The following is a 24,499-nucleotide window of genomic DNA, read 5'->3' as shown; positions in this document are numbered from 1 at the left end:
GATTAAATCAAAAGTATTTTCAATAGCTTCAGAAGTACAAGCCAAATAGCTTTCCATTCTCTTAGTTTCTAGTTTCCACCCTCCTACTAAAATAAAGAAAATAAAAGAAAACGAAACAATAAACTTATAAAACGCAAAAGAAATGTTTTATTCAATTAAGGTATATAAAAACGCCGTTGTGATACTTTTATAATTTTTATTGAATTTTCTCCTGTTATGCTTGGCTGTGGCAATTACAACATTTATTTAGCTTTATTCCGCATTTAAATGCGCTTTTTTCTTTTTCGATTAAACAAATGTCTTGTGTGGTTTTCATTTGCGTATATTGTAGATGTAGATCGTCAGCTCAAAAGGAGTCACGGGTGTTTTTTAATTTTTTCAAATTTTGTTTATCGATTGCCTGCCTGGATTCAAACTTCTGCTATCAAAAAAGTGAGCCCGTTTCGCACCACCCTGCGCACCACCCACTCTGCCGTCCGGTGGTTGGGTGGGTTAATTACGGCAGAGGGGCGATGGGCGGTGGTCGGTGGCGATCGGGGCGAACATATAGAAACAGCGCTTATTGTTTATTTTCGGTATATCGGATATCTGCGGTAAATACATTCATATTAATCGGATGAGTACATTCAGTTCAAACAGTATATTTGAGTCGATAGAGCGACGGTAAAAATACAGCTATGCTTTATGTTCATTTAAATCTGTTGCTATTTTTCTTTTTCAATGTTCGTAGATTAGTCAACAAAAAAACGTACAACATTTGTATAACTAACTTTTGAATTGAATGGCACTCGGCCTTCTCTGTCTCAAAATGCTTCGAATTTATTTTTGTTTTTACCTATTTTTTTTTTGCATTATATCTGCTCGTTTCTGTTGCAATCCAAGTTTTCAAAAAAAAAAAAAAAAAAAACAGGCCCCAAAAACGTTTGCCTGCTACTATTTTCCAAATTCATTATTTTCCAGTTTTAGCTTTTGGCTTACAGTTTATGTGTTAGTTTAGTCTGGTTATTAAACGTTAATGTTAGTTATTCGGTTATTGCACACTGAAAGCGTTTAATTATTGATTTCCATTTGCCTTTCTTGTTAGGGTTGTTCTTTTTCTTCTGGCCTTGTTTTTTTCTTTTTTGTTATATATTGTAATTGCTTAATCTTATGCTTACATATGTATGACCTGCCAGACACTTGATAAACTTGGTTGTACAGTTAGACATTGAATTTTGATATATGCGTCTTTGAACATTTAAGTGAAACCCTTTTGGAAATGCTGCCGTTTACATTTAGTTTTCATGTTGCATCAGAATTTTTGCCATCTTTAGTTTGTTGACCGAAAATCGGTCTTTTTAGCAACTGAAGAATTCCAGTAGGATAATATTTCATAAGTGGAATGGTGGTGGTAGAAAAGTAAATCTATCCGAGGAATGGTACTGGGCACAAATTGGGTCAACTGATTTCCAAAGGGAATGTGGAAAACGATGGGCTATCTATGGGCTACTCTTGATGGCTCTATGATCTGCAGGGTTCATTCAGTTTTCCTTCAAGGAGGCCTATGCTGACAAGTAATTTTAGGTTTTTTTCATTTAATCAAGTTTTATTTATTGCTGGTTTTGGCCTTGTGGTTGTGGCCTTTAGTTTTAGTTCCCATTTGGCTGGTTTGTTCATAAAAGCAGTGACTGTTTTTGGGGATTTACACCTGCTGGTTCACTTAGGTCAAGTTAATTTATTGGTTATACAAACATACACTTAGATATTGCACTTATGAATCGGTTTTCTGGTTCTCTGGACTCTCTCTTCACTTGCAGCTCGGCAAGTGTTGTTGATTTTACGGTTTAGCATAACTATATTAACCAGTATTAAATGTACAGGAGTGCAGCCAACTTGGCTGGAAATGTAGATACTTATCTATAATATGCTTCCTTGGCTTTTGGTAGTAACAAATTAACAGACAATACAAAAAACCAAAAAAAAGCGTTCAAACAGTTAGATTATGCTTGCAATTCTTTTGAACATTTTAAGTACATCATATAGTATTTTCTTAGGTCGTAAATTGAGTTCTTCTGGTAACTCGTTCTTATCGAGGGAACTGGAAAATGGCTTACAATGGGAATGGACATGGGAGTGGGGGTCGGGGCTAGAGGATCCTTTGTTCAGCTTACATTTGTCCAATAACATTGATTAAAAAAATTTGTTTTATATTTTATTCATTTGGTTTCATGTTTTTTTTTTTAGTTTTAAGTCTTTGTTTTACATCAGTAAGCGTTTGTTTTTATTTCCTTTTCTTGTTTTTTCCCTTTTTTTTGCGTATGTTTTTCCTTGCTGCACTTTTTTTTATCCTTTTTGTTTTTCTATTTATCCTCGATTGTGTGGGTATCAAAAATCGAATGCCACAGTGGTTCCTTAACAGACTAGTTCTACATACCTTCCTAGGAAAATCTTGCACGACGTACACATATATGCATGTATGTATGTTGGGTAATACTTGTAGAAAATGCTTATGCTTTTGCCATTATCTCTTGTAGAGGGGGGCGGGAGGGGGTGGGTTTGGGCCGCCGTCTCCCTCCGCTCTCTCTCTCTATGCATCCCCCAAAAAATTGGGGGCTCTTGTCATTCCGGGGTGAATGTAAGAGTTAACAATGTCAGTTTCGATTTGGATAGTTCGGGCGTCTTTCGAGCGATGGGTTGGTTAGACGCACACACACACACACTCAAAACCACTCACACACACACAAACCCACACATATGCACACACACAAGCCAGTCATATTCGCACAGTGTTGAAAAGTTTACTTAAAAGCTTCAATCATATCCCAAAACCAATAGCCTATCTAAGTATATAGATATGAAAATTGAGTTTAGAAATATTCTCTATGAATTACTAACTAGAAAATATGTTTATCAAATCTAAGGAACTTTTTCATCGAAATCTACCCCATTCATTTTAAAATTCTTGAAATTTGGGGCATTTGTAAAAATGATTGATCAAGCCAGCTTTTCAGCGACATTTCATAATGTATGAATAATCCATATCAAATTGAATTGAAGCATTAAGCATTAAACTGAACTTGGGCCTAGGGAACTCCCTTGAACTTAACTGAGTTTATTTGTGTATTTGTAAATAAAATCGGTATTTTCTCAATCACTGCTCAGAATTATTCGCCTCAATCAACATGAAAGTACGCTCAAATTTAAGAAATTCGCCACTGCAATTCTATATAATTTTCAAAATATTTTAAAAATTTTCTTCCGAATTATCATTACAATTTCCAAAAGGTTATGGCTGAGAAATTTCACACAATTTCACAATTTTTAGCTCTTCATATAGTTAATGGCGAATTTCTATGTGTTTTAGCCATAAGTCTTAGCCCAGTCACACGGGAACACATCCATCCAATTAGTAGCGCCGCCCGCTGCCGCTGCTCCCACTGGCGCATCCGCCGTCCCCGCTGCTCCCGCTGGCCCCATCGGCCGCCCATCGCTTCCGGCGCGCCTCCTTGGCGGCCTGCATTTGGGCGGCCACCCGACTGGTGCTGGGTGCATTATCGAAACTGGCATATAGCTCCACCTCCTCGTCGGCGGCATCGCGGGCGGCATTCGGCTGGTGGGGATTCGACGAATTCTGCATCTCAAGGGCGGCGGCCAGGGAGGCCATGGCATAGGCACGGGCATCGATGGGTGGCGGATTGTGGTGGTTCTGATGGGCTACGAGATTATTATTGGACACTGTGGCATCCGAATCCGATTGCTGATCCTGCTGGTGCTGCTGCTGTTGGTGATCCAAATCGAAACTCACATTCTTACTGTCTCATCCACCCCGGTGGACCTGGACGGTGGCCTCGGCGGACTCCTGCTGGCGCAACTGCTGACGGTACGCATCCAACTCGGGCATCCGGTATGTCCCCAGATTCACCTGCACCATGAGCGTCTCCATGATGCGTTCGTTCTTCATCGATTTGGAGGGCAGGACGACGGTGAGCAGTTCGCTGGGCGAGATCCGGCACAGATTCAGATCACGCGTCAGCCGCTCCATAATGCATTCGAACTCGAACTGGGTGTCCTTGTTCGGATGATTTTTCAGTTTGCCCACCTTGTGTTGGGCCCACGCCAGCATTGCCTCAAACTTTCGTATCTCGGGCGTCTGCAGCTCCCGGCACATGATCATCTGCACCATCGATTCCGATAGGTGCAGGAACTCCGGGCACTTGAACAGCGAGTGCGCCTTGCTCTCCACGAACGACAGGATCATGTTGACCAGCTCGGAGGCGGATGTGTAGCGCCAGTAGTAGTTCTCCAGCGAGATGAGCATCGGGCAGACCACCTCGATGCGCAGGAACTGCTTGCAGTGGTGGAAGCACGCCTGCAGCAGCTCCGGCAGGTCGTAGTGCTCCGCGGCACACAGTAGCCCTTAAAAGTTGGTAAAATAAATAAAATGTAGTAGTTCAAGCTATATATAAATGCTTAAGAATATTTTAGATAACAAGTTCGATTCTTTACTTTATTCTCGTATGGCTTTGATATAGTTACCTGGTATGGAGACGCACGTCAGCGGACAGGTGCCCGTGTGCAGGTAGTCGAGCAGAACCCGGAATGTGTCCGGATCGAATTCGATGATGTTGAACTCCGTTTGGGCCAATTTGGCGCGATCGACCTTCTGGGCGTCGGCGCAGACGGAGAGGCGTGGCACGGCCAGCTGGTTGTTGCCCGGCTTGTCCTTGTCCTTGTCCTTGCTGTCCCTGTCTGCAGGCGCCAGTCGGTGGAGGTGTTATCGATTTGCGAGTGGGCAGGTCATTTGGTCAATCGGTCAACGTTTAGCGGTAGTTCGTCGTGGGTGATCGGTTATCGTCGAAATTAGGATAATCGCAACATAATCGATTGCAAAGGATAAGGAAAATCAAACCATTGGTCGGTCGGCAAAGAAATTAATGGTGAAACCGAAAGCATTAAGTTAAGAAGTTTATGTTGAGTGGCGTAAGCGACGGATTTTTTTATATATTTTTTTTTGTGGAAATGGTAAGGCGTTTGGCGAGTCAGGTGAGATGAGAGAATGACAAAATTTTGTTTGTTGTTTAATTTAAATTATTTTGTTTGTTGTTTCCAGTTGAGATTAACAGAAGAAAGAGAGATATATAGTAGAGATTGTAGAGAGGTGGTATAGCGACGGAAGGGGATAGTAAAATCAAGGATCAAGTCAAGTGGTGAAAGTGTTAATAGAGGAAGTTCAAAATTAGTTTCAAACAGTTTGGTGTTGAATCCAATTGCAATAAAATTTTACATAACAGTAAAAATGCAAGCAGTGGTGGTGAGTAGAGGTGAAATGAAATGAATGGATGTTTATGGTGAATTCATGTTAGGTATACGCAAATTAATGTTTTGTTTAATTATTTTCAGTACAAAAACATAATTAATAATTAAAATAAAAAGAACATGAAATAATTATAAGGGTATTTGGGCAGGTAACATGAATTATCATTTGCCATATACAGACGTCATGAGTTTATGAATTTTGATTTATGATATTTGATAATGTGTATTCAAAATCACATCAAGTGCATTAAAAATAATTCAGAATTTGGGAATGCGTTTTAAAAGTAGTTAATTGGCCAATTGTACAGGGGATGCATGGTCGAAGGGTTTTTTTAAAGGAAAGAACCAAGTCCAGAATATTTTATGCGATAAACCAAAGGGTAACAAAAGAAACACATCAATGAGGTTTGGTGGTCGGTCGATACAAGACATTCGATCGGGTGTATTTATAAGGTTCGGAACATATAGATATTTATATATATATAAGTCAGTTGAGATCGTGTGATGGTTATATAGAGTACGAGTACGCAGTTTTTTGGTTTTAGGTTGAGGCAAACATGTGCGGCGTGCGTTTTTTGAGTTGCAGGTATTTGGATGTTTGTTTTATTTTTGATCGACATTTTAGGGATGCAAAAGTTAAAGTTTTTATTTTGAAGGACGCAAGGAAGCAGACGGTGGACGTATACGTAATGTGGAAATGCGGAAAATCAACACAAGTCGCACAGGAGAGAGAGGAGAGAAGAGAACAAAAGAGAGCGGAGAGAAAAGAACACGCATCGATATGGTTGCATTGCACCGAATGAAAACCCTTACTCGAACAATCTGTCGACGATATCCACTTCTTCTTGTCGTCCGGATTCAGCTGGTTGGTGTTCTTGTTCCGTATGGACCGACCCCATCCGGCCGTAATGGTTCCCAGTCGGGAGAAGGCCCTCTTCACCATCGGCGACGAGGGCACGCTCTTCGGTCGTATCGAATCGGAATCGGGAACGGTCAGATAGTTGTTGCTCTTCGGTTTCTGATTCTGCGGGGAGACCAGCGATGGAGCTGGTCGCGCAAAGATCTCCGCCACCGGAATCTGCGGCGATCCAAAGCCGGTCTGAATGCCATAGAGCATTTCCTAAAAAAAAATTAATAAAATTGCAAGAATCCGGAATGATAACAATAAATAATAGTAGTCAAACGTAAACGTTTCGGGTGTTAAATGAGCTGCAAAATAGGAACCACAGTGCGTATGTGTAATATGCATTTTATTACCCATACGCACTGATGTCTACATTTATCACTCATACGCCCCCTTGTGTATGCTCATTACTCATACGCACTGTTGTCTATGTTCATCACTCATACGCACTGTTGTTCATAATGTGCACGCATTTGTCTAATTTACCTCCAGGCGAACAAATTTACTTGAATTCTTTGAAACTCACCTGAAAGACTCGACTCCGCACTCCGAGAATAGCTCGAACTCCAATAAATCGAGCCTTTTGCTTGGACTGACCCACCAGGAATACGACATCGAAGAGATGGGCGTTGGTCAGGCACGATGGTTCTTCGTTTAGAAATACGCGGGTAAAATCCTTGGCCAACTGATCGTAGTCCTCGAATTGATCGCGAACGGAATCCAGCAGCGGTGACGATGGTCGCATGTGACCTGCGAAAAGTTAAGACGAATTTCACGTTTAAATAAGTAAATATTCAACTATTTTCCTGTTGATTGAAGAAACACTGGGATATACATATTCGCTGAAAAAAAGTGTATTTAAAAGTTAAAAAACCATGCAACCAACATGCTTCTTCTGCTCTAGATTTCAGTTGTAAACCTTGATATATGGATTTTATTATATTACAACGTTATGCAAGAAAAAGAAGGAGCCTTGTCAGTTTTTGACACACATATTCCATTCATTTACTTTGCAGCCTCCGAAACACACATGTTGTTTTGGGGGGCTGTTTTATTACATTTCGAGTTGAATTTATGAAGTTGTTTGCCATAGGCATGCACACTTAAATAGTTACAAATCAACTATTTATTTGTTTTATATATCTTTTTAAAGCTGTGAATTGGTGTCTGCTTTCCCATTTCTATTATTCTGAACCCAGTTGTGTATGTACATGTGTATGTGAGTCGAAATTTATGCAGTTCCCCAATCGCATTGAGATGGAAATGCCAAACTATTGGAGCAGTAATTTGCATAATTTCAATACGGATAGTTTCCATGGGGGATCACTTCCGCATTTTCTCAGTGTGTGTGCTTAGTTGTCCGGTTGTGAGTGTTGGTGGGGTTCTGTGTGCGTGTGCGTGTGTGTGGGTGTGCATGAATAAATCAAATTAGATTTGTGTTGTCTAGTGCAACAAATAGCAACAAATAAATAACAAGAAATCCAAACAAAATCACAACAAACAGCAACAGCAACGACACACCACCACCACCACAACAACAACAACAACAACGAGAACAACATCAACAACACGAACAACATCCTTGGGTGGGTGGTGTCTGCCGGTGGGTGGTAATGGGTGGTGATGGGTGGCTGGAACAATAGATATCCCCACTGATAAAATAACACAAACATGAACAATATTTCTTTGCCGGACAAGTGTCGGTGAGCGTAGATAAGGGACGAGCAGATTGTCCATGTCGAGGGGTTAAAGTTCAGAGCAGTCAGAGCGGGAGGGGGAGAGATGGAGAGGGGCCGACGGGAAGAGAAAGTTGGGGGCCAGAGAGAGAAGGAGATAGCACTGAGATTGCTTCGAGCAACGACTGCACGCTTCCGGTGGGCACAAACACAGCCGGATGTGTTAATGGCGGAAACGGAAGTGTCAGTGTGTGTTTCTCTCGCTCTTCCTTCATCTCTCTCCCTCCCTTCCTTCCCCCTTTTCCCACCAACTGCCCCCTTTTCGCGGGCGAAAGTTCAACCGAAACCAAGACAAAACGATTAATCAAACATACTCGCACAGAAACCGTGTCACAAAGGACCAAATGCAAATGTCCTTTTTTTCTATTTTCAATTTTTCTCCTTGGGCTGCCAGTAATGCCTGCAATTTGTTCTCGCGATTTGTTTATAAATCTTCTTAAAGCCGGCTAGAAATCTAGGCGATTCGCTTTAAGACATTCGACAAAAAATGTTCAAAAGTAGCTGAAGATTTATTTTTTACTACTGATTTAATTCGTTGTAAATTACATATCTCTTTCGAAATTTACAACGAATTAAAATTGCAATTTGTTTAAGTTTCCAACCTGATTGATTTCATATGTACATAGGAAAATCTACTACTCAAGCTGCAAGTATTGTTAAGTCTTCCACTAAGTGCAATTTTTTAATTATTTAAACAGCATTTAATCAGTTTCATAGCCTGCATAAAAAGGAAATTCCCAAAAACTTTCTCAAGTTGGTTTAAAATAATCTGCATATCTCATTCGTTTTTTTTTTTTTTTTGGAAGCCAAGGAAATTGTAAATATTGAAAAGTAATTTATCAAAGTCAGGCAAAAACATGCGGGTCGAAAGAAAATCGGGGCGGCGGCAGTAAAAGGGTCGTGTTCGGGGGCGTGGGGGCGTGTCACACATACTATGCCTCGCACACAGGTGCAACATGGCACAGCACGATGTGTGTGTGAGTGACGACGTCGACAATTGCAGTTGGTGTAGCAGTTGGTGTTGTTGTGGCTGCAGCAATTGTTGTTGCTGTTGGCTGTCATGTTGCTGCTGTTGTGGCAGTTGTTGTTGCTGCTGCTCAGAGTAATAATTGTTGTTGTTGTGTCTGTGTGTGGATGTGGTGGTGTTGTTGTTGTCATTATTGTTGTGTGTTGCCCCCGCTGTGTGCAGCTCAGTGGCATTGTTGTTGCAATAGCAGCAAATGTTGTGCGACGGCAAGTGTTGCAAGTGCTGCGTGTGCTGCATGTGCTGCATGTGTTGCTGCTGCAGCAGCAACTGCTGCTGCTGCTCGTGGTGTGTGTTGTTGTCTAGGACTCGGGCATGCAACATTTTGATATATTCATCCTCACCGATCGGTCGCCAACTGCCGCGTCTATATGGCTTCGGTATCTGTCCAGTTTCCGCATGATTCGATAGATTCATCACCAGATCCTCGAGCATCTGCGACCGCGTCCGCTCCTGCATTCGTGCGAATTTTGGTGCCGAATACGAGGCTCTCTCTCCATTCACGATCTTGGTCAGCAGCCATTCCCTATGGAAATTCAAGTTTATAGGGGGGATTTGTGTTTTTTTCTGGGGTGGGAGGATTTTTTTTCCAGCATTTCCAGGTCGAAACTTACCGGAACATCGGCCCCTTCTCGAAGACGGACTGCTCCCACAAGTAGGGCTTGTAGGCACCCACCTCGTCGCGGGTCACCACGGACACCTCGTATCGCGTGGGCTTGTGTTTAATCCTGGCCGAAACGCGGACCTTTAAAAGAGAAAAAGCATGGTTTAAGGTGTCCTCAGGTATGACGCTGTATCCTTTTGATACTCACCAAGATGAAGGTGTGCAGGAAGTGGCTCTTGATGCAGGCGGGACTGAAACGTGTGTTATCCGCCTCCAAGAAGACCACACAGACGATATCGTTGCCGATGTGGCGCTTCCTCTGAAGCTTCTGCGGATCGTGCTTCTCGTACGGCAGCAACGTGGACACATGGAACATGATCTCGATGTTGCGCCAGTTCGTGTAGACGGAGAAGAGACCTTCAAGGATTGAGGGTTTCAGTAATATGTACAAAATGTTATCATCCCTTTGGGGATTAGCCCACCTGTCAGGTCGTGCACCGTATCAAGGCCACCTTTGTATTTATCAAATCCACGCAGCCGAACTCGATCGCCCAGAAGAGTAAGGAATTCGTCGAAGAGCGGTGAATTTTCATTATTGTCCAGAATTTGCTCTTCGGTATACTGATCCTCTTTGACAAATATGACGCCAACTTTTAACTCTGATTTTATAAAAACCTATCAAAAGTTAAAAATTATATATACTACATTATAAACTATATTATATTATATGAGATTGGTGCGCACCTGATCTAATTTTAATAATTCCTCTGGCGTATCGGGTAATTGTCCTAACGTTAAAGGTGGATTTAAATTAACTTCTTTACCTAAAGATCTAACTACCTCCTCGCGATTATATCTACAAATTTAAAGTGATTGATTGATTTGAATATATATCATATGGTTAGATATGGAACATATTACCTATCTGCGAACACACAGGACGCCGGTATCAGTCCGTGCACCGTGTAGGAACCAGCCCGTACCAGGATGCGGAACTGATCCCGTCCGTTGAGCGTCTCCTGCTTGATGGACAGGATGACCGGACCCAGGTCCTCGTCGCTGGTGAAGTAGTTCCAGTGCTCGGTGCCGTAGAAGTACTTCTCGTACGTCTCCTGCTCCACGGAGATCAGTTCGAAGGCGCCCTGCTGGTCCCACTGCTCCTCGATGGTGGTCTTTTTGCGCGGACTGCAGGGATTTCGGAATGGGAGGATTAGCAATCCAATATTGAATGAAGCTTCAGGAGCTCACCTGGGCGTGGCCTCTGAGTCCTCATCGTCCTCGTACAGATCGCTGCACTCGCGCTCCAGATAGGCATCGCTGGCACTTCCTGCCCGGATGTCCTCGTGCTCCGAGTCGCTCTCATCCCAAATGGTGTGCGGGGTGGGCATGGTGATCTTCTGGCGGGAGCACTCGATCCAGTAGCCGGGAGTGGGCATCAGATTGTGCGGATACTCCTCGCAGAACTCATCTGCAATGGGTTATTGCAATGTATATTATATATATATAGCATCCATTTAAGGAGGTCTCGAGAACTTCCAATTAATTTCATATAAGGCAAGTGGATTAGGTTTGTGAGGCAACTAAGTTACCCACCGGCAATCAACCTCATTTAAAGATTTTCCCAACAGCTACTTACGCAGAAGAACATTCTTTTATTTCGAACTTTGTGCTTCTTCTCACTTTTGAGGCGACTTAACTCTTAATTTCTTGGGATTTTAGTTTGGATAAGATTCTCCCCACCAATCATCCGCGGTGTACGAACCCCCTGCGCCCATCAAATGAAAAAGTTTCCGCTGACAATCTCGGTTTCTTCCTGCGGACAGAGTCTTATGTCAAAGTTTCACTCAACTTTTTAGCGGCTTGTGGCTTTTACATTCTCGCAAAACTGTTGCCTACTTTGGGGCTTTCAATGGCTGGCAATTCCTTCAACTCTAAACAAAATAATTTAGTTCAATTCAATTAAAATGCAAATACCGTAAACGATGGCGAGTGGCGTCGCGTGAGTTGCCAGTCATAAAGCAGGCGAAACTTCCCATTTCGCATTTACCATTTCCCCTTCCCATCCATCCAACCAACCAACCAAGCAACCATCTATCCACCCACTTTCCCTTTTTCTGCCATCAACTTTTCTGTCCATGATTGAGTTGGAAATTCGATGCGGCGCGTGAGTCAATAATGTGCCACATCTCTCTGCCCCAGGGACAGTGGGTCGAAAACAATAGAAAATTAAAGACGGCAAGGGATTGCCATGAGTTGGGTAAAGTTGGTTAAAGATAGAATGCAACAATTTATTTATATCGACTTTATAGCGTAAGCTTTCATTTCATTTGAATATGTTCTAGGCGAACATATTCTTATAAAGATACCAGGATTGAACAGAACTTTGTGCTCCTTTGGCCCCACTGTACAATGATGAGGACGATGATGGCGGGCATGACGTTGATGGTGCTTTGGTCCTGGTCCTTCTCCACTGCTCCTTGGGCTCTTTGTGCTCTTGTTTCTGGTTCGTGTTCGTGTTTCAGCGGGATGGCAGTAAAATGCTGCCCTGCGCCAAGATGGGAACTATGATCTAATTAAGGAGCGCTCACCGTTCCCGTCACACATGTGCCACACATTTTATGCCGCAAGTTTTGCCCGTCTACCACGCAGATGCTGCATATTTTTCGGGTCCTTTCCTGCCGCCCAAGGAGCACGCACACACATATACTACATCGTACGACCGCACAACAACCCACGCACACACATACACAGACAGACAGACAGCGAAAGCCATAAAATGGTGGCCCTGCCTAATTCAAATTTGAATAACTCGCAGCGCGCGCCGCTAAGTAGGCTATGAAATCGCTTGCTCGCACTGTTTTTCTGCGGTCTTGCCTAGGCTTTGATACCCTACACTGTAGGCGTTACTTGACTAACACGAAATTTGCTATAAATTAGCAAAAAGGATTATAAGAAATCTTGTATAACTTGAAAGCCTTTTTGTTGTACGCGTACCAATTACTGCTCAATGATTTATGGTAATCGCGTTAGTTAGAAATTAGAAATTGTTACATAATTGCACGAGAGAGTATTCTTCTGTAGGATCAGGGTCCTGAAACCCACGACTGGATTACGGCTCTGCCAGATTTTTGGGCGGCTGTGCGTGTGTGTGCGTGAATATTGCGTGCACAGCGCCCGCGGATATGCAATATATATTTTATATATATTCTTTAAGGCCAGTTAAACCGCCCCCCACACCGCGTGCCATTTTGGGTCACTTTGGCGCTGTTCCATGCTCCCGCTGCTCCTGCTGCTCCTGCTCCTGCTTGTGTCCCATACAAATAACATCCCGTCCGGTTCATTTTTCATCCACCCTGGCAGCAGCAACAACCACAGCTCGTGTTGCAACTGCACGGCAGCAACATGCAGCATGGAGCACAAAGCACGAAAATAAACACAAACAACCAAATTGATGGGCATCGTTTGTGTTGGCCTCCCAGGAGGAATGAAGGCAACCGGAAGCTGGCCGGGCAACTATTTCATCTTGCCACTTGTAATGGCCACTTGCCAAGCCGGCGAAGGCAAACAAATCAGACCAACTGACACCCGGCCATGTAATATGTATACATAGATAGTATGGCCGGGCAAAATGGAATATCGTGGATGATGGTCTATAATCTGAGAAGCAGCTCTACGGCAGGCAAATCGCCAACAGAGTGGAAATAGAAAGCGCGAAGTGCTCCTTCACAACTGAAGATATTTAATGGCATGGCTACTTGAGAAACTGAAGAGCTTTCTCTTTGCTAAATGTGTTTAATTTATATATATCAATCAATGGAAACTTTAAAGCGCATGATGGGTAATTTTATATCAAAAAAAGTGAATGTATCTCAAAGTTTGCAGGCTGCAATCCCAATTTCTGTACTGCGGAGTGAGTAAGCCTGCTATTTCATAGTCCATTTGAGTGTTTGGGGCAAAATGCAGCTGGCGATGATATGTGTGGTTGGTGCAAACATTTGCAATGCCCCAAATTGAGATGCGATTGTGTTGATTTGTGTGGCCGCACTCGTGCAGCAATTTAAATGCCACATTCGGCACAGGAACCGCAAATGGAGCGGTTGCAATTGCAGGTGTAAGCAATAAATTAACAAATCTCAGGTCCAACTCAAATTTGTACAGGCAGCAAATGAATAAATATACCCGTATTTCGCCGCATGCAATCAAATAAAAATGAATTCGCTCGGAGCACAATTTGATTGGCAAATAATAGATAATTTGATGCATCGGTGTTAATTTGTTTTATTTTTTATTTTTTTTGTCAGCAAATAATTGGTTTGCTAACAGTTTATCGTTTCGTTTGTGGTCGCTCGAAATAAAGTTATTAAAAATGAAATTAAACCAAGCTAAATACAATTAATTAATAATGGTGGCTTTCTTTTATTGATAGGGCCACCATGTCAATCCCCAGCCCGGGCTTGTTTTTTATCCATTCAGCGTTAATTATGAGAGCTGCTTATCCTGTTTTCAAGTCCTGCTGTGTCATCCACTCATCAGCCACCCAGCCAACCATCCATCCATCCATCCATCCTTTCAATTTCTGGCCACAAGGATTTCCGCTTACACAACAACGGAAAAAAAAAGTGCTTGTGACCATGGCTGTGACCCTGTAGTTTTGGCCAACAATGCAGTTTGGGCCACATGACTGGGCGGGATTGGTTGGCCCATTTAAATGACACGGTCGCCCACTTTTCAACCAACTCATCTGGCGCGCTTTTTATGTTTTGATGCGTCGCGGAAATCCATTAGCCATTAGTGCTTCTAACACAAGCCAGAGCCACCCAAAACCCAGTCCCAGTTCCCAGTTCCCAGTGGCGATGACAATTCCTTCAAGGATCACGCAACATTGCATTAGCATAAAGTGGCCTGACATTTGGCAAATGACTCGCAGCATAATGGACAGTCGGATCATAGAAGGGGAAAAAAAGGCAAGAGTCGAAGTAAAAAACAGGATTATAAAGGTGATTTGAAACTTTAAAATATGTCAAAATCCCAACGCAACTTTTTATGCTAACATGCTATGTTACTTAAGATATGGCATACTTTTTGTGGAAAGATTTACGACTAGAATTATTGTCCAATATCCAAGTAGGGATACAGTTGTAGCTGAAGTGGCTGTGCATCCTTTAAAATCATAAAAAACATGTCAAGTATGCGATATTTGGCTTGACATCTCTGTATTATCTGTCACACAGAAGGACACCATTTCGCCTGTGACTAATTCATGGCCTTATGTATATATATATATATATATATATATATCTATGTATTATTATATCCCATTCCACGGCTTGTCACTCTATATTCCGCCCAACCCAAGTGTCATTTTCCTCCATTTTCCCGTGTCAAGAAGAACACTTGACATTTTTTTTTATCTTGCCATTTGAATTTGTTGCGCATCGTTTTTCGTTGTACTCGACTTCATTTTTTTTTCGCCGCTTGGCTTTTTCGGCCAGCTTGCCAGTGGACTTTCCAGGCATTTTCCTTTTAGCCACGGCTATTTGCTTTGTATTAAGCCAAGACCAAGACAACCCCCAAGACAACAAAATTCGTCTTCCGTCTGTCTTTTCTCGGCTTGTTCGGCACAAATGGAGAACACTTTGGGTGTCATTAATGATGTCAATGGGGGCATTATGGGTCATGTCGGGTCAGGTCGGTGGAATGTAACTCTACACGGCCCGTTTGGCGATTTGTTGTTGTTCTCCTATTGGTTTATTTGCATTCGATTGCTTGTTAATTGTTGCCAGACGAAAAGTTGGGAAAATTGGTTTCGACGTGGCCTCGTGACTGGAAATTGCTTTCCACTTTTCACTGCTATGTTTTCATCTCGATTTCAGTTGCGGCCGAATTTTCACCATTTTCTCCACCTTCACCCACCAACTCCCCCCTTTCGACCATTGGCTTTTCCGCAGCTGCCATTTGCAGAAGAAAAGTGTGTTATCAAAGTTGGCCTTAGGTACAAAAAGACCGAATAACAATAGATATATGTGCTGGGGGGGTTGCGAATGCTAAAATAAACACGGCAACACAATCGTCGGGAAAGAACAAAAGTCCCGGGGAAAGTAAAAGGAAACCAATTTCGCTAAGATGCAAAGGAATCAAACGACAAGCGGCAAACAAAAAAACAAATCAAGCAAACAAAAGTTGAGGGGAAATTCTACGTTTTTTCATTACATTCATCAGGACACTGCACTTCTGATGCTCTCTTTTTCGATTTCAAGGTGTTAAGAGTTTATTTAAGCCACCGTTTCGTGGCCTCCCCAAAAATAGCAAATAGTATTGTTTTATTTGTCTGTAAATCCAAAAATTAAATCATGAATTTTTCCCACTTTTTCGGTTGGCTTTAAGTCACATGGAAACCCTTTTGAAAATGTGGAAAATTCGCAAGTCACGTCGAATGACTGCAACGTGACAGGCGTTGCCACGCCTCCGATTTTCCGATTTTCCAGTGACTTTTCGTGTTCGTTTTTTTTTTGTTTGTATAGAGTTTTTTTTTTTGCCAGTGTGTGCGTGTGTGATTTAGTGTAAGTGTGCGTGTGTAGATGATCGCTTCACGGCGCCATTGCATTGCACTTCACTTTCACTTTTACTTGCACTTCCGCTTCCGTCGATGTTTCCGTTTCCGTTGACGCTTCCACTTCAGTTTCCGCTCTTCAAATCAAATTCCTATCTCAAAATTCATACCGAAAACCAAATGGAAATTCACTCCCGGCCATGTTTCCTATACCCTTGCAGTAGCCATAAGTCTAAGTCTAAGATTTCTTTACAATTCCCCTGAAAATGTTGAAAAATCGAAATATGAAAATGCGATTGAGTTTATTCGTGTTTGTTGTGTGAAGCTTAACATTGTATAATCCTTAGTTTTATCTTTATTGAATTTTGTGCTTATACCAGTCTTATGAGGATACCTAAAGTGGTATCCCATTCCGAAGAATATGTCATAAATCTGGTATACAGCTTGTATTGGCCCAATCAAATCAGGTGCATAATTCATTCAGGTTTCCTACTGCAAGAGTATAGAGGCGATGGCTTTCTTTTTCGGATCTTCATTATTCTCAGTTGACAATTGTTTAAATGGTTTTTTCAAAAGGGGTTTTCTTTCTGTGTACGGACTGGCACACTCACTGTAAGAAGTAACACCAAGCGGCTCTGAGAAAACGCTTTGATGATTACAATTTACAGCGAGCGATGCCAGCCACGGAATTCTCTCACATGCAGCGAAACAACGCGGCGTATGCGTGATATTTTCTCCGCGGTGCCTGTGAGCGATGGTGTGCGTGTATAGCTGTCTGTGTGTGTGTGTGGGTGGGTGGGTAGCTGGTGGGTGGCTGCTGCGGCCTTAACTTCAAGCCAAGGAAAACAAATTTTAAAACGATTAAAATCTGTTGCCCAAAACACACACAAAAAAAAAAAAAACAACTGGAAATCTGAAGAGTAAGCGCAAAATTTTCTTATTAATAATTTACCGAAAAAAATAATGAAAATAATGGGAAAAGCAAAAATAAGCGTAGTCCGGTAAAAGAAATGAAAGCATTAAAATTCATTAAAGCGCAAATATGAAATAACAGAAAGCGGATAAGATAATAAAGAAGACGGGCAGGCGAAAAAAGCTGCCGCCTTCCCACAATTTTCCCCCGATTTCTCGGCCCATTTTCCTCCGCCGATTTTCCGGCTTTCCCTGACAAGGGGTTACCTGCAGATGGAAGCGATAGGGCAGCAGGCTCTCGGCCTTTTGCCATCCCGCAGATAGATACGAGCAGTCAAATGGCCAAAAACTCAGCCCCGGGACATTTTTCAGGGCGGGGCGGGGGTACCGTCATGCATTTGCATAAAAGCCAACTAATTTTTTCGTGCCACCCTGTTTGCGTTTAATCAAAATGAAGACCACCGTAAACTACGTAGCCCGTTTTTGACGTGTCAGCAACTGGGGAATATTGGCCACCCCCTTCTTTTGAAAGTGGGGGGTCGTTGTAAATTATAATTGGTCACAGAACGCTTAGCCAGCGGCTGGCCAAAGGATTTTTGGCCAACAATTTTGGGGTTAACGACTTCCTCTACGGAATACGTTTACATTTGTAGTTGGAAATTTCGAGTGAAGCTTAAAACGGGCTGGAAAATATGCTGTATATCTTTGAAATACATTACGAAATGGGTTTCTATTTATATTAGATTCATAGATCGAATATTATTTCCAAATCATTAGTTAACTTCCCACATTGCTTTGCATTTTTGTTTTGATTTTTATTCAACTACAAATGCTGTTATGTATGATTATGTAAATAAGTGGAAAACCACAAATCGCTTAGTAGTTTTGCAACATATTGTTGCATTATTGGTTTCGATTAATGTTGCTTGAATTAGCATTTCATTACCAGCGAAAATGAGTTAAAATAATACTATTTGCTTCACATTTCTCGGAATCTGAAGTCGTTGACTGCGCAGTGAAGCAAATCAAGCCCATAATTTAAAGTGAAATTCGAATAACCGAAGGCCGAACCAAAAATGCTCTTAAATGTTGTTTATATTAGGAAATGTTATGAATTTTAAGATATTTACGCATGCTATTAAATAAACAAAAAAGTACGTGTACGTACGTAATTCTTAATTGAAGGAAAAATGTTTTGTGAAACAATGTAAATGATGCACTTCTGATGCCAACTTGATTTAACCAATTGTGGCCAGTTTATGAGATGAAGTGGGTGCTCTTCACACACACACGCACAGATAAATAAAATTTGAACAATGCCTGCTTTTGTTGTATTGGGAGTGGGAAAAGAGAAAATTGGAAATTCATGTTGACAAGTGGATGCTGCGTTGGCGTCGCTGCCGACGCTCTGTACGTGAGGAAAATTTCAATTTTCAAATTATGCGCCCTGCTTGGCAGGGTAAAATTGCACATCGAATTGTGGATACCGTGGAATCCATTTTTGGATATCGCTAAATAATCTCTAGGCTTCTATTCTACTCTTGATTTATTAATATAATTTTAACAACACATATAGCATAATTTCTATTTAAATAAATATTTCCAAAAATGTATTTATATTTCCATGCTGTCGGGTGAGTCGCAGATACGCATAGAATACAGGGCATTACTTTGAACAATGCTCGCAAGATTATTGAAATATTTTCGCCATTCCTTCTTTTTATGTGTTAGTGTGTGCGTGTGTCTGCGTAATCAGCAATTAAGGTTTATGGCCTTTAAAGTGCTGGTATTTCGCGCTGTCGGCATTGCCATTTCCAGCCGCACCGAAGTGCCACTGGAGTTGCATAATGATCGTAATGATCATCAGCGACCCGCTGACCTCATGCACTTTTGTTAATCAAGTTGCAAATTGGCCAATAAGCCGCAGAGAGTCGACAGGACACGTCCTAAAGAGCCATTGGCGAGCAATTTTGTGGTTGGCCCGAGTCCAAAATGCAAATGCTGCCCTAGCTTACTCGGACATGGATACACACACACACAGACACACCAACCCACACATCCACGTTAACCCGAAATACCCAGCACACCCAGCATTCAGAAGGACATTGGTAGTTGTGGTACTGGTCGAGTGGCATAACGATCCCCAATTGAGGCGGCATTATCGTAATTATATGCCGGCTTTCAGCACTAATATCCAATTTCTGAGAGCACTGCAGGCAATACGAAAGATTTCCTTCATAATTTCCTCAGCTCAACATTGCCCCTTTATTTTGTTATGTGATAAAAGAGAATTGTAAAGGAAATAATTTAATTAGAACCAATTACGATTGTATCGGCTTTGCATGTGTGTGTGTGTAACTATCAATAAATAAGCCCAAATAAAAAGTTTAATCAACTACTAATTAGAATTTCATTTAACAGCTTATATTAATTTTAATTATATAGGGTTTATGTTCCTTCTTCGTCTCATTTTACCAGTTGCCCATGCAAAATGGCATAGTATTTGTAATAAATTTTAACAATACTTATCCTCGCATCGCTTCTCAGTTTTCAACCAATTTTTCATTCAATTTACCTGCAACGAAAGCGGAAAAAAAACGAGAAATTGAAACATAAATCACACATGTAATCATTTATTGTATCATATATGGGTTGTAATTTCAGGTTCTTTCGACGGAACAAAAACTTTCGCCAGACTTTTTTGTTCGAGGAATTCGAAAGGAGTGGGTGAAAGTGAGGCAAACCAACCGCACGAAATGTCTACTTTTGATGTTGAGATTCGTGTCATCACAGGTGGAATTTGTTGCCCCTGACGATTTTTGACAAAAACGGGGGACGTACAGTGAAAAAAAACACAAATTTTATTAGATATATATTTAGGTAGATATTTAGAAACTGCCAAAATGTTTGCAAATGCCTGTTTTTCATCAAATTGTGGAAATTTCCAAAAGCGCTAAATATTTTTTTAAATCAATAATTTATTTGAATTTTCTTTTCCCAATTTCGATTGGTTTTTGCAGTGCTTTTTATACATCTACGGATGGAATTTGCTGTCTGCTGACGTGTCGCCCGGGGCATCATAAACACTTTGCAACCATATCCATACATCTTTCGCCCCAAAAGGAGGCGTGTTCGTGTTGAAAAGTTTTTCCCAGGCAGCTGTCGCGGCTTTTGCGCTCACAAATGAAGTGCTAAATTATGCTAAATGTGTGACAAAATGTGATTTGAGTGCAGATCAGGTGGCCCCTCTTGCCGTTCTATTTACATATAATACGTTATGTAAGAGAGTGAAAGTATATATATGTTATGCTCTCAAAGGCTTGACAGTCGATAATCTGGGCGGGTTGGCATCTATGGCCGTCATCATTTAAAGGACATCTCCTTGTTGCCATTTTGCATAACAGTTTTCCTTATCCGTGTCGCGAGCAGACTTTTTCATGTCGCATGAAAACAAATTACTTTCAAGCGAATAATCTTGCGGGGTTCTTGCCATTTGTTGGGGAAAAGCGCGGGGAAAATCGCATGAAAATCGCAGGCAAATCGAGAAAAAGGCATTGAAATGGCGCTGCGAGCAAGTTTCGCTTGCGTCATGGCTTCAATTACAGCAACAGTGTCGAAAGTAAGCAACAGATTCCTTGATTTCTTCACCCCATCCCCTTTTCCATTTCCATTTCCCTGCCCATTTCCATGCCCATTCCCTTTTTTCCCTTCTTATTCATATTTTCTTGATTTTTCTCCGATTTCCCAACGATTTTCGGCGCTGCGATGATATGCGAATAATGTGAGCCAAAAATGGGAACTGGCCCAAACCAGAAGCGAGCAGACCAATCCATATAGCAAAGCGGGTGCTGCCAGCGGAAATTGAAAGCTTCCGTCGCGAACGGGCGGCGATAAGGAAGCCACCCACCACCCCCTTTTCTCCCAAAGGAAAATCACCCACACACACCCACATTCAACCCAAAACTAACCCACAACCCGCATATAATGTGGGTGTGTTTGACGAAAGTGAAATCAAAGTTGCGGCAAAAATTATTCCATTTTATTCGTTGGCATGTCGGCCAGAAACTTTCGAAATAAGTCTGCATTTGAGTTACAATTATCAAAGGTAAATAAAAGAAATACGAACGAGGAAATTAAATGAGTAAATTACATGAATGAAATTACCCATGAATGGTGAAGGATATAATACAATATAATCTGATAATGGATATATAAAGGAATCAAATCAGTGCATAAGCATAAATACAAAATGAGAAGCTGTATTTGAAGCTAGCATATAAACTAAAAAGCGAATTATTTTTCCAACCCATAAAAATTTTCAATAAATAAAACTAGTAAATATAGGAAAACAGCCAAAAGTCGACGAACTATCGATGTAATTGATTGAGCTTAAGTAATTCGATTCAACAAGAATGATTCATCATTATGCTCGCAACTTTCCTTCCATTAGTCATTGCCTGCAATCTTAATAATTGCCCGGCAAATTTCGTCTAGTGTATGAAATGATTTTGCTATTTTTTCAACGCTCCCTTGCCATTTTCTGTACATTTCCCCCCCCATCTTCATTTCCCAGGCTAAGTGAATGAAAGCGAAACTTTAATTGAAATGAACGTTTGGTGTGCGTTTTTGGGTTAAGTGATTGATTATGTCTTGTTTGCCGTGTACACATGTACATACATACATACACATGTACACGGCAAACAAGACATTATCAATCACTTAAACCAAAAACGCACACCAAACGTTCATTTCACGTTCACGTACACATGTACGTGCGCATAAATACACTTAGCGAAATGCCTTAATTAAAAAAGGACATAAATGTGCTTGCGTTTTTCATCTTTAATTGGCTTAGCGCGGTATGACATTCCATAATCGGATAATAATTTTTAAAGTAATTCGGAATTTTGTAAATATGACTTTTGATTACAATTCTATGTTTTTACCATAGCTCGGCCAAAAATGATCATACAGAGGAAAGAATAACTGTTTTGAGCAGCTAATTACCAGTGCTAACGAGACCTTTCAATTTTTGAGGAATTTAGGAAAATTAATTTTTGTGTAAATTTTCGCATTTTTTGTAAGGGGTAACATCATCAAAATTTGCAAAAAATTGACAAAAAATAGAATTTCCTTTTTTGAACACAGTTCGATTGGAAATTTAATTACGAGCTCAACGAGGTATGACATTCTATATTCAGAAAATTATTTTTAAAGTTGTGGCAAAAAAACGGAGTATTTTAATACGGAAATTTGAAAAAACTACTTTTTGTCAAAAGTTTGATGTTTACAAATGGGATTTAAAAAACAAACTCAACGAGGCATCTCATTACATATTTGGACCATTATTTACAATGTTATTGTATAAACTGATTATTTTTTGACAGAAATTACAATATTTATTCTTCGACAGAAAACTGCACAATTGGAAAATGTTTTTAGTGAAACCACGTAATTGTTTATAAGGTTTTCCCGTAAGCTGTAAATTTTGCTCAAGCAGTTTTCTTACGTCCACCCCAGTTGCTTTAGTCCAGCTGAACATACAATGTCATTTATTTGTGTTTTTTACTTATACATATTGTACTTATACATATTGTAATTTATATATGCCGAGATATATGTAGCTATATCTACTTTGAATGTAAAATAAGCATTTATTTTAACCGGCTCCAAAAATGTTTTTTTCTTCTTTTCATGGCTTCTTTCCCCAAAAAACAAATTCTAATATTCCATACGCCCAGTTAAATTTTTTTGACCGCTTCCGTAAAATTCTTTATCTGTTTCTTGTTTGATTTTTCGGTTTAAATTACCAGGCGAACAGGAATTCCAGAAGGTGACCAACGATCAGTTGGATTTCAGTATACACCTGTTACTGATTATGATCACTTGGTACCAAAAATCCAAAAATCTAACAAATTCGGCACAAAAACGAGTATTTTGTAATGCAAATTGTTTTATTTTTCGGTTTAAATTACCAGGCGAACAGGATATCCAGAAGGTGACCAACGATCAGTTGGTTTTCAGTATACACCTGTTACTGATTATGATCACTTGGTACAAAAAATCCAAAAATCTAACAAATTCGGCACAAAAACGCGTATTTTGTAATGCAAATTGTTTGATTTTTCGGTTTAAATTACCAGGCGAACAGGAATTCCAGAAGGTGACCTACGATCAGTTGGTTTTCAGTATACACCTGTTACTGATTATGATCACTTGGTACCAAAAATCCAGAAATCTAACAAATTCGGCACAAAAACGCGTATTTTGTAATGCAAATTGTTTGATTTTTCGGTTTAAATTACCAGGCGAACAGGAATTCCAGAAGGTGACCAACGATCAGTTGGTTTTCAGTATACACCTGTTACTGATTATGATCACTTGGTACCAAAAATCCAGAAATCTAACAAATTCGGCACAAAAACGCGTATTTTGTAATGCAAATTGTTTGATTTTTCGGTTTAAATTACCAGGCGAACAGGAATTCCAGAAGGTGACCAACGATCAGATCAGACGAGATTTTACAAACGGAATTTTAGTCATAACTTCGATAAAAATTGTCATATAGATGAAAGAATAACTTTGTTGATTGTTAGGTGAAAAATTAAACATATGTATACGTTTTCTTTACAGTGTGCATTCAAGCAAACGCTCAGCGTCACACACATAAATTCTGGTGTTATTTTTGTTATTGTTATGCCGCTTCTGGACGTGGCGGCATCCCCCTATCTACCTCGCACTCACACACACTCACGCAGGAATTGGAAAGGTAACCTGACAGACTGACAGATAGGTGTGTGTGTGGGTGGGCTGAGTGGGGTGAGTGCGTGGGTGTATACTGGGGTGGACCCCAACTTTGACAATGCCGGTCGGCTACAATTCATTCAGACAAAAAGTTCGCCACAATAAAAACGAACCGCGCGCGAAATCGAATCAATAATTTAATGCAGGTGCTACCTACGCCAGGTTTTCTTTTACTGCCATTTTCCGCAGATATATACCCCACATACATACATACATATATATGTATGTATCTGTATATAGATATAAATATATTCCCCCCGATTTCCGATCACATTTCAACCGACGGCCACTGCTTTTGTCATGTTGCCCACTGCCATGTTGAGGTTGACATACACAATAATAATAATAATAATAATGTATCCAGCCATCGGACTTGGCTTGTTTGCCGCTAGTTAAGGGCCATTCCCCTCGAGAAATTTCCACACCCGCCACAAAATTTCCCCCCGCCCATCGAGATTGGCCGCTTTTCCCGACACATGAGCGGCTTAATCTGAATGAAAATATTGCGCAAAGGCTGATATAATAGATATGCCTAAACATCTGTGCTGTAATTAATAAAATCAAATAAGTATTTAGACATAATTGCACACATACAAAAAGAAATTGAAAATTTATAAAACTAAAATTAAAATCAATGTCTTCTATAGTTATAAATCCAATGAAATAAGCT

The 24,499-nt window shown here is 40.8% G+C and overlaps 1 protein-coding gene across 6 annotated transcripts in view; it reads right to left on the bottom strand.

The window, feature by feature from the left end:
• Window positions 1-182: 182 nt before the first annotated feature.
• Window positions 183-24,499, bottom strand: part of LOC6725817 — a 90,263-nt gene continuing 65,946 nt past the window's right edge. For 4 of the 6 annotated variants that reach the window (XM_039297814.1, XM_044923739.1, XM_044923738.1 and 1 more), the window contains 11 exons: window positions 10,812-11,031; window positions 10,485-10,748; window positions 10,308-10,419; window positions 10,046-10,238; window positions 9,772-9,980; window positions 9,574-9,704; window positions 9,304-9,485; window positions 6,726-6,949; window positions 6,109-6,415; window positions 4,516-4,728; window positions 3,713-4,395 (listed from right to left, as the gene is read on the bottom strand). In XM_039297814.1, coding sequence (XP_039153748.1) covers window positions 3,797-4,395; window positions 4,516-4,728; window positions 6,109-6,415; window positions 6,726-6,949; window positions 9,304-9,485; window positions 9,574-9,704; window positions 9,772-9,980; window positions 10,046-10,238; window positions 10,308-10,419; window positions 10,485-10,748; window positions 10,812-11,031 — 2,654 coding nt within the window. In that variant the 3' untranslated portion in view covers window positions 3,713-3,796. The other 2 variants (XM_044923741.1, XM_039297815.1) reach the window with 2 other exon arrangements.

The sequence above is a fragment of the Drosophila simulans genome, chromosome X (genome assembly GCF_016746395.2).
Source record: "Drosophila simulans strain w501 chromosome X, Prin_Dsim_3.1, whole genome shotgun sequence".
NCBI classification, from domain to species: domain Eukaryota; kingdom Metazoa; phylum Arthropoda; class Insecta; order Diptera; family Drosophilidae; genus Drosophila; species Drosophila simulans.
The sequence above is the reverse complement of the archived record's forward strand: the minus strand, read 5'-3'. Positions and strand labels throughout refer to the sequence as shown.